The 9,583-nt window shown below is 52.5% G+C and overlaps 1 protein-coding gene across 1 annotated transcript in view; it reads right to left on the minus strand.

The window, feature by feature from the left end:
• Window positions 1–1,760: 1,760 nt before the first annotated feature.
• SDHB (succinate dehydrogenase complex iron sulfur subunit B) overlaps window positions 1,761–9,583 on the minus strand; it is an 11,371-nt gene continuing 3,548 nt past the window's right edge. The window contains exons 4-8 of the mRNA XM_017833462.1: window positions 7,339–7,475; window positions 6,682–6,798; window positions 4,532–4,633; window positions 4,261–4,383; window positions 1,761–1,852 (exon numbers count right to left, since the gene is read on the minus strand). Coding sequence (XP_017688951.1) covers window positions 1,775–1,852; window positions 4,261–4,383; window positions 4,532–4,633; window positions 6,682–6,798; window positions 7,339–7,475 — 557 coding nt within the window. The 3' untranslated portion in view covers window positions 1,761–1,774. The remainder of the gene's footprint in view (window positions 1,853–4,260; window positions 4,384–4,531; window positions 4,634–6,681; window positions 6,799–7,338; window positions 7,476–9,583) is intronic.

Raw genomic sequence — 9,583 nt, forward strand, 5'->3', positions numbered from 1 at the left:
GGCATTGGAGCAGGAAAACCTCAGGCAGGGCAGTGAGAGGCTTTGGATCCTGCTGTGTTCCCATCCGAATATTCCCAGGAAACAGGCCTGGATTTGAAATGAAGAAGGCAAAAACTGGTTCATTTTGTCCCCAAAACCCCCACGTTTACTAAAAAAAAATAGTGGGAGAGGATGAGGGGCATCACAGCTCTGTTTATTCCAGCTGTTGATGAGCAGCTCCTTGGATTTGAGCAGGGAATCGGGATTATGGAGCACAGGGATGCAAAATAATCATAATGTTGTATCATCACAATGATGAAGTCTCACTGTTATGGGATCAACAGCCTCTTCCTGGGGAATTCTCCACCCCAGGAGCCACGTGCAGGACCAGCACTGACCCAGCTTAACCTGAGACACAGAAATCTGGGATAATTCAACTTGGATTTTCAGTGGGAAGTCTCCAATTCACACGTCCCACGTCAGATTTTGGGAATGAAACCCTTGGCTCTGGGAAAAGAAAGAAATATTTTTGCATGAATGAAGGCAGAAACACCAGTTTGACTTCTGGAGGCAGGAACGAGCTCTTACAGCAGGATAAAAACGATATGGAAAAACCAGCATAATTTCTGGGATCAGTCTTTCCCACCTCATCCTCATTCCCTGCCTCCTGGCAGCATCCCAGTGTCAGGATCCCAGTGCCAGGATCCCAGCATCCCAGGGAGCCTCAGCAGCAGGACATTCCCACGAGTTTCCACTACAGTTAAGACCAAAAAATCATCAATTAAACAGCAAACCTGAACCCTCCCAGGAGTGCAAAGAATTCCATTCTTTCCTGGCCCTACCCAGGAGTGCAAAGAATTCCATTCTTTCCTGGCCCTTCCCAGGAGTGCAAAGAGCTGCTCCAAGCAACAAACCCACCCCAGTGTGAGAAATCCGGAGGTAAAAACACACTTGTATTAAAGGGAGAGATTCAACCCTTAGAAATCCCATTCCATTAGGACTTGGAATAAAAATTCCTTAGGACTTGGAACAAAAAACTCCTTAAGGACTTGGATTAAAGATGGGGATCCCAGCAGGGTGGTGACAGGACACCTCGTTCCCAATGGAGCTGCCTCTGGGATTTTATCCCGTGTCAGCTCCTGATCCTCACTTTGCTTTGGGATTTCAGAACCAGGATCCCTCCACCATTCCCTTTTCCCAGCCAATTCCATTCTTTCCTGGACCTTCCCAGGAATGCAAAGAGCTGCTCCAAGCAACAAGCCTACCACAAATCTCCCAACTTTGAGAAACTTGGGGTAAAAACACACTTGTATTAGAGAAAAGAGAGAGATTCAACCCTAAGAAATCCCATTTCATTAGGTCTTGGAGTAAAAATTCCTCAGGACTTGGAATAAAGATCAGGATCCCAGCAGGGTGGTGACAGGACACCTCATTCCCAATGGAGCTGCCTCTGGGATTTTATCCCATGTCAGCTCCTGATCCTCCCTTTGGGATTTCAGAACCAGGATCCCTCCCCCATTCCCTTTTCCCAGTCAATTCCATTCTTCCCAGAGCCACCCCAGCTCCTCCCAACGACCCCCTGGGAGGTCTGGGATGCCCCAACGCCGTTCCACATTCAGTAAATCACCGACTCCGAGTTGTTCTTTCCAGTCTTTATTGGAAGTGCAAACCTCTGGGAAGAACAACTCCCTGCTGGAAGCTCCTGTGGCTGCCCCGGGTGGAAGCTGTGTCCGGGTGGAGCCCCTGGGGGGGTTCCATGGAGATTCCAAGGGGGATACACAGAGGTTCCAGGGGGTTACGCAGCTGTCGCCTTCTGCTTGTAGGTCGCCATCATCTTCTTGATCTCAGCAATGGCCTTCCCAGGGTTCAGACCCTACAGGGAAGAGCTGGTCAGTTCCTCTGGAAAACCTGGAGCATCCTCCCTCCCTCCCTCTCATCCAAGTCAGAGTAAACTCACTGCTCAGAAACAGTTGGGAGAGGAGCTGCTCAACACCCTTTTTTCCCAAAAGCTGGAGGAAAATGTGATGTTGTGCCTCCTTTCAAGCACTGGGAGGTTCCAGGATGGATCCCAGGTTCACAAATATGCTGCTTCCCATAACAATAATTGGCAGAGGAGCTGCTCAACACCCCTTTTCCCCAAAAAGCTGGAGGAAAATGTGATGTTGTGCCTCCTTTCAAACACTGGAGGTTCCAGGACGGATCCCAGCTCCCAAATATGCTGCTACTCATAAGAGGAGTTGGCAGAGGAGCTGCTCAGCCCCTCTTTGCCCTAAAGCCTGGACTCCAGCCTAACTCAGGCTGCATTTCCAGAGCTGGTTGAGGAGGGTCAGGACACCCAGGGCCAGCTTGGGCACTGCCCCGGGCAGGGGGGGCATTCCAGGGAGGTCAGGCCGTGCTGAGCCAGCTCTGCTCCATCCAGCCGCCACTTCCATGGGAAGAGCAGAGCAGCCTGGAGCAGGCAGGGAGCTGGGAGCTCTCCTGGAGGCTGGAGCAGCAGCACCTCCCTGTGCCTGCAGACAAACACTCCCTCAGCTTTGGAGTCGGGTTTAATCAGCAACGCTGGGATCAAAGGGGAGAAGGAGCCCTGGGGACTTTAATGAAGCTCAAGCAGGACTGAATTCCACATTTTTATGGGTGTTTGGACTTCTGGAGGCAGGAAACAGGCTTGGAGCAGCCTGGCAGGGATGGCACAAGGGAGGTGGAATTATAAACAAAGAAAAGCTGAGTGTGGAGGCACTGGGGGGGTGAACAAGGTCGGGGCACAACATGGAAATGCTCCAGCTGAGCTTCCCTCAGGTTTTCCTACAAAACAGACACACTTCCATTGCAAAGGTCCTTAATCCTGCAGCACTGGTGCCAAAGCAAGCAATCCTAAACCCAAAATGAGAGGGGGATCCAGTGTGGGACAGAGAATGAGCAGGAATTACTCCTGGTGCAGATCCCACCAGGTCTTCCATGCTGATCAGGACAGCCAGAACTAGGGAATGTGAGTGGGAATGTGTTATTAACCATAAATCTGCCTCACATTTCAGCCCAAGTGCTGTTTCCCTACATTCCTACAAACAGCCAAGTCTTGGGTTTCACCTTCCCCTTCAGCTGAGCTCTGGGTCACACCAGGTGATGAGCCAGCTCCCTAAAAAAGGAGGAATTATGTGCTGTCAGGGAATCACTCTGGAAAAATACCCCCCCAAATGAGCCTGAGCTCCTGACAGACACATCCTCCCAGATCTCAGGCAGCTCATCCTCCCCACACCTGTGATCCACTCCAACATTTCCCACTGTTCCACAGCCCAAGGAACAACTCCACCACCAGGTGCAGGGAAAGGTTGTCTGGAAAGCAGCAGAGCTGCTGGGAAAGCAGAATTCCATCAGCAGGTTAGATGGGATATTGGGAAGGAATCCTTCCCTGGGAGGGTGGGGAGGCCCTGGCATGGGGTGCCCAGAGAAGCTGTGGCTGCCCCATCCCTGGAAGTGTCCAAGGCCAGGTTGGAGCAACCTGGGACAGTGGAAGGTGTCTCTGCCCATGGCAGGGGGTGGAATGGGATGAACTTTGAGGTCCCTTCAAACCCAGACCATTCCAGGACTTGCTTTGCCCAACAACAGGCACAAGGTCACTCAAGATGAGGAAGAGGCATGGTCTGATTTGGGCAAGTTTGCTCAATTCTCCAAAGAAATTCCAGAGAGAACTTCCCTGGAGCATTTCTGGCAGTGCCCCACTATCCCACTCCTAAATCCTGGGGACAGAAAGGTCCTCCAAGCCCCAGCTGAGGAGGAAGGGATGTTGTGATCCAGCCCCTGCCCCAGCCCTGCATGCTCCCAGCTGCAGGAACGCTGGGTCTCACAGGGCTGAGCGAGTCAGGGCAAGTTTGAGAAAAAGAGAAACCCAAGAGGATGTTTTCCCATCAGTGTCAAGCTGGGTGCATGGAAAGGAGCCAGGAACTCCAGTAAGGACCTGGAGAAGGCTTTGGGGAGCCCTCGGTGTGGCCTGACAGTACCTCAAGGGGGGAAAGGAGGGAGAGGGACAGATTGTGACAGGACAATGGTTTAAACTGCCAGAGGGCAGGGATAGATGGGATTTGGGGAAGGAATTCCTCCCTGTGAGGGTGGGGAGGCCCTGGCACAGGCTGCTCAGAGAAGCTGTGGCTGCCCCAGCCCCGGAAAGGTTGGAGCAACCTGGGCTAGTGGAAGGTGTCCCTGCCTGTGGCAGGGCCGGGATGGGGTGAGCTTTAAGGTCCCTCCCAACCCAACCCATTGCAGGCCTGTCTGTGAGCACCCCCCCACCTTGGGGCAGGTCCTGGTGCAGTTCATGATGGTGTGGCAGCGGTACAGGGAGAAGGGGTCCTGCAGCTGGGCCAGCCGCTCCTCCGTGTAGTCGTCCCGCGAGTCGATCATCCAGCGGTAGGCCTGCAAAGCAGAGGGGCTCACAGGAGGAACACTCCTCGGGGCTGGCACCAACCAGGGGGAGAGTGTAACCATCCCACACGGCAATTCTGGGGGATTGGGTTGTTTCACCCTCTGCAAATACGGGTGCTGGGAACAGAGGGACCCTCACCTGCATGAGGACGGCGGGGCCCAGGTACTTGTCCCCGTTCCACCAGTAGCTGGGGCAGCTGGTGCTGCAGCAGGCACACAGGATGCACTCGTAGAGCCCGTCCTGGGGGGCACAGCACACTCTGTCACTGCAGGAACTCCCCACAGGGGCACTGCCACCAGCACCGCCCTCCCCTCCAGAACCGCCACCAAACCCTTCCCTTTGCTGCTGGAGCAAAGCAACTGAAACAAGGCACACAGAATCCCCCCAGCCCAACCCAGGACCCCCAGCTCAGGGCCAGGAGCTGGAATTTGATGGTTCTTGTGGGTCTCTTCCAACTCAGGATATTCTGATTTTATGACCCACGTAATAAACCAGTGTTTGTGACAACAGGGGGAAATGCGTGAACTGAAGGAAAACGTGGAAGTTGCTTGATTTTCCTGCATTTCTTCCTTCCTTCCAGCCTGTCCCAGCGAGGGAAGGAACACAGAGGTCACCAGTTAACAATTCAAGGCCGTGCTACAGAAAGAAGGAAGAGCAAAGTCTGCCCAGCAGCCTCCAGGAGAGCCCGGAGCTTGTCCTTCAGAGCAGGCAAAGGAACGGTGCCAGCCTTCAGTCACTGCCCCATTTTTATAGAGAATAAGGACTTTTTCTTTCAGGCACAGAAGAACAGAAAGTTAGTCCTACACAGAAGTCATTCGGGTACTTTTAGTTTTGCTTATTTCTACTTGATTAAGAAAAAAAATCGCCCCGGACAGAAGAGAAACTGAGGAGCTGAGGGGCTCCAAAGTCTCTTTGTAGCTCCTCAACCTCCCCCAAACTAAAAGACAAGAGTCCAACTCGACTTCATTTAAGTATCCAAAAGGCTCATTAAATTCAGTTTTGGAAAATCCCTGATGCCAGAACTCCCAGCAGCTCGGAACAAGCCCTTGGAAAACCTTGCCAAGAGGGAGGTCAGAGTGACCCCCCCTTCTAAATTTGTCTCATTTCTTATTGCACCATTTCACAGCATTTACAGAAAAAGGGGGGAATTTTTCAGCTGGCACCATATCCAAGTTTGTCCTGCACCCAAAGGAAGAGCAAGCTCAGCACTGAGATCAAAGGCAGGTTCCCCAGCTGTGCCCGGGGTGAGGCAGCTCTGCCCTCCCTTCCAGGTTCCCTGATTTCTCCTGGAATGAGAAAGTGATTCCAAGGAGGGGGAAAATCCCTTCAGTCCTTACACATGGATCAGATAATGCTGGGAAGTGGAGGAGAAGAAATTGTAGCCTTTGGATAGAGATTCTTTCACCCTGTGGTTGTTCAGATGTCACAGTCACTGTCGACACCTGGGACTGGGCTATTATGGGATGTCCCTGCAGACACACACAGTGGGATCCTCCCAAAGATCTCTGCAGCTCAGGTTTCTCCCTGAATTCCCTTTAATCAGCCTCCCTTTTTGCTGTCCATATCCACCTCTGCTTTCCCAAAATGCAGCCCTGGTGCCTCCTCAGTGACAGCACTGCTGTGGAGCAGGCTGAGCTTTGGATCATGGAATGGTGGATCCATCAAGGCAGGACAGAGGGGAAAAAGCCTGCTGATTTCCTGATCCTGACTGTAGCAGCCAGGGAAACCCATCCCAAAACTTAACCACACTCTCAGCTTTTTAAAAAGCTGTCATGGCCCAGACACCTTTCAGGTTCCTGGAGAAATTTTGGATCTCCACCACCAAAAACATCCCCTCAAAATAACGCTCTGCTCGAGACAGACACCCAAAAACCTGCACTCCCGCTCGTGTCTCCACATCCACAAGGACTTGGCTTTTGCCATGAGTTTTCCAGGCTGTAAATCCCAGCAAGCAGCGACAGGAGAGCTCTGCCCTGCACGCTGCAGGCCAGGCAGACACACAGAGCCCAGCCTCATCTGCCCTGGAACAGGACAAGCCTGGAGCCTGCCCAGCATCTCCACAACACAGGGCTGCAGTGGGAATGGGATCAGAGTGCCCAGGGCAGCCCCAGCTCCATCTCCAGGGCCAACATCCCCCCGGGCAGTGGCCCTGCCGTGCCCTGCACCCCAGGGACAGGTCCCACCCGCCGGGGCTGCGGCAGCTGCGGGCAGTGAGAACCTGCTGCATGTTAAGGTTTAAGTCTGGTCTTATCTGGGAGGGGTTTTAAGGGGGGAGAAGAAGCAGTGACCAGTTTCTGACGGTCTTCTATGGACTGCAGGTACTGCTGCTGGCCCTCCTTGGACTTGTCCTTCTTCTTCAGGTACGGCTCGATGGATTTGTACTGGGCATAGAAGTTACTCAGGTCCTGCGGGTCACAGAGCAGAGAGGTCACAGTTATAGGATGAATTTTATATAAGTACAGAATATCCTGAGCTGGAAGGGACCCCCAAGGACTGAGTCCAACTGCTGGCCCTGCCCAGACACCCCAACAATCCCCCCCTGTCCCTCAGAGCATTGTCCAAACGCTCCTGGAGCTCTGGCAGCCTTGGGGCCGTGGCACTGCCCTGGGGAGCCTGGTCAGTGCCAACCACCCTCTGAGGGAAGAACCTTTTCCTAACATCCCACCTGACCCTCCCTGGCACAGCCTCGTGTCACACCAGACCAAAGTTCTGCAGGAGAGATCCAACACCTGCCCCACTCCAACAAAAGGTGGCATCTCCTACCTTGACCTGCCACATTCCTCCAAGGGAGGACAGATTTAGTCACTGCAGACCCACCCAAAAACCAGCAGCATGAGGAACACCTGAAATGGGAGACCTGATCTTGGCTGGCACCTCCCAGTGCCATCCTTCCCACCCCAACCTGCCTGGAACGGTGCCAGCCATGGTCCCAAGCTGGCACTCACCGGGACAAGGTCCTTCACCACATACATGTGGGGCAGAGGGTAGATTTTGGTGACCTTGCTGAGATCAGAGTCGATTTTTTTGATGCAGGCCAGCGTGTTCCCCCCTCCAATGTTCATGGCACAGGAGCCACAGATGCCTGAGTGGGAGAAAAGCAGTAAAGGGTTAAATTTGCCCTCTTAAAGAAGATCCTCTTGGCCCCAAACATTCCCCTGGGCTGCCTTGAAGAAACTCTACGTGAGAAGAAAAACGACAGGAGTTGCCACTGGGCCAAACATGTTGTTACTTAAATAAAAAACAAATGCAGGAGTCGCTTTCATCAAAGCCCAAACACATTCTCAGTGGTGAAGCTCCTTCCACAACACAAAACAAAGTGGCTTGGACACCTCATGGCTTCCAAATCATTCATTAGGTTTAAGTTTTTCGGGAGGGGAACACACTGAGCTTTGCTCAGAGGTTTGAAGCACGAGGTTGTGTTGGTGTGAGGCAGCTAAAAATAAGATTATAATGTGGGCAACTGATGCATCTTCATCAGTTATGGAATTACAGGATTGTTGGGGTGGAAGGGACCTCTGGAGATCATCCAGTCCAACCGCCTGCCAAGGCAGGGTCACCTGGAGCAGGTGACACAGGAATGGGTCTGGAATGCCTCGGGAGAGGGAGACTCCGGGCCCTCCTTGGGCAGCCCTGCCACCTTCCACAGAAACAATTTTTTCCAGATGTTCAGATGGAATTTCTTGTACTTTAGTTTATGGCCATTGCTCCTCATCCTGTTGTTGGGCACCCTGGGAAGAGTCCGGCACCGTCCTCTTGGAGATATTTTATAGGGATTCACGAGATCCCCTCTCAGTCTTCTCCTCTCTGGACTAACCAGGCTCAGCTCCCGCAGTCTCTTCTCATCAGAGAGCAGAAAAATGGTCCAAAGCATCCCTGCAAATCAGGACTATAAACCCAAATCCCTCAGACAGGAGGATTTTGGTGCCTGCGCAGAGCAGTGCCATGAGCTGTGCTGCTAAAGGTGAGAGGAGAGACACTGCCCAGAGCTAGCAGCATAAAACAGCCTGATAAATAGATTAAATGACATCACTAACGACCTCCAGTAATACAAGGATCAGCTGAAGCCCAGGAAAGCCAAGCTTGACAAGAAAACCACTGCAGAAGTGTCCCAGATACTCCTCATGTGAGAAGGAGACAAATGCTGCAAGGGCAAAACTCCAGTTCCAGAGGATCTGCCCCATCCCAGCTGAGCTGAGTGCCAGGAACGTCCCTGCCAGCCAGCCCTGCTGCCAGGCTCCCCTGGCACTGCACCAGGGTCATTCCTCTCACTGCAGAAATGGTGACAAGTATTTTCCAGCCAGGGTTGCAGCCTCAGGACCACGTGCTCCCAGTAGGAATGTGGGAGCTGGGCTGTTTTTTGCCCTGCGTGGTAGAAAAGGGGCAAGATTGAACCAGCCTAGCTTGAAAACCTGTCTTCTCCAAGGAAAGTATTCAGGGCAATGCATTCCAGCTTGGGAATCTTTTGGCTATCTAAATATCAGACACTGAGAACAACCATTCCCCATGGAATTCCTCCACCTGCTATGCAGATTCCAGAGGAAACGGCTGTGTTGGAGCTTTTCATTTCCATCCAAGTCCAAACATCTTTAGGCAGCAACTGGCCTTAAACTTCTCCTCCTTGCAAACCCACCTCATTAAATCCAAAGCTGTTCCACAAAGGAATGCATTTCACAACAACCTCCCTTCTTGCTTTTCCACAACTCAGCATCCCAACGTGACCCCGGAACGAGGAGGATTTTTACAGGGAAAGTCACCCAACAGGGAAGTTTTACTGCAGCTCCAGACCTGCTGATTTGTACCTGCATGAGGAGCAGCCACAACAGAAAACCACTGGCTGCCCTTTTCCTCAATCAATCCCTGGGCTTAGTCAAAGGGCCAAGAAAAAGATTCCTGAAGCTATTCCTAGAAGTCCTAAGTGCTCTTCCAGTTACACCCTGTCTTATTTCCACAGCAGCGCTGAAACAGCCCCTACAAGTCGTTCCCATTCCGCCCCTGCCCCCTCAGTCTGGCTGCTGGAATCTCTCCTTGGATTTGCCCACGCAGCCCAGCACTGGAGGGCAGCAGGATGAACCAGATTAGGAGAGAAACTGGAACAACTGGGGCTGGTGGAAGGCAAACCCAGCTGAGATGGGTGATTACAGCCTCTGAGCATGAGCTCTGCCTTTGCTGCTCCATTCACTGAGTGTTTCT

The sequence above is a fragment of the Lepidothrix coronata genome, unplaced genomic scaffold, assembly GCF_001604755.1.
Source record: "Lepidothrix coronata isolate B3197 unplaced genomic scaffold, Lepidothrix_coronata-1.0 Scaffold214, whole genome shotgun sequence".
Classification (NCBI taxonomy): domain Eukaryota; kingdom Metazoa; phylum Chordata; class Aves; order Passeriformes; family Pipridae; genus Lepidothrix; species Lepidothrix coronata.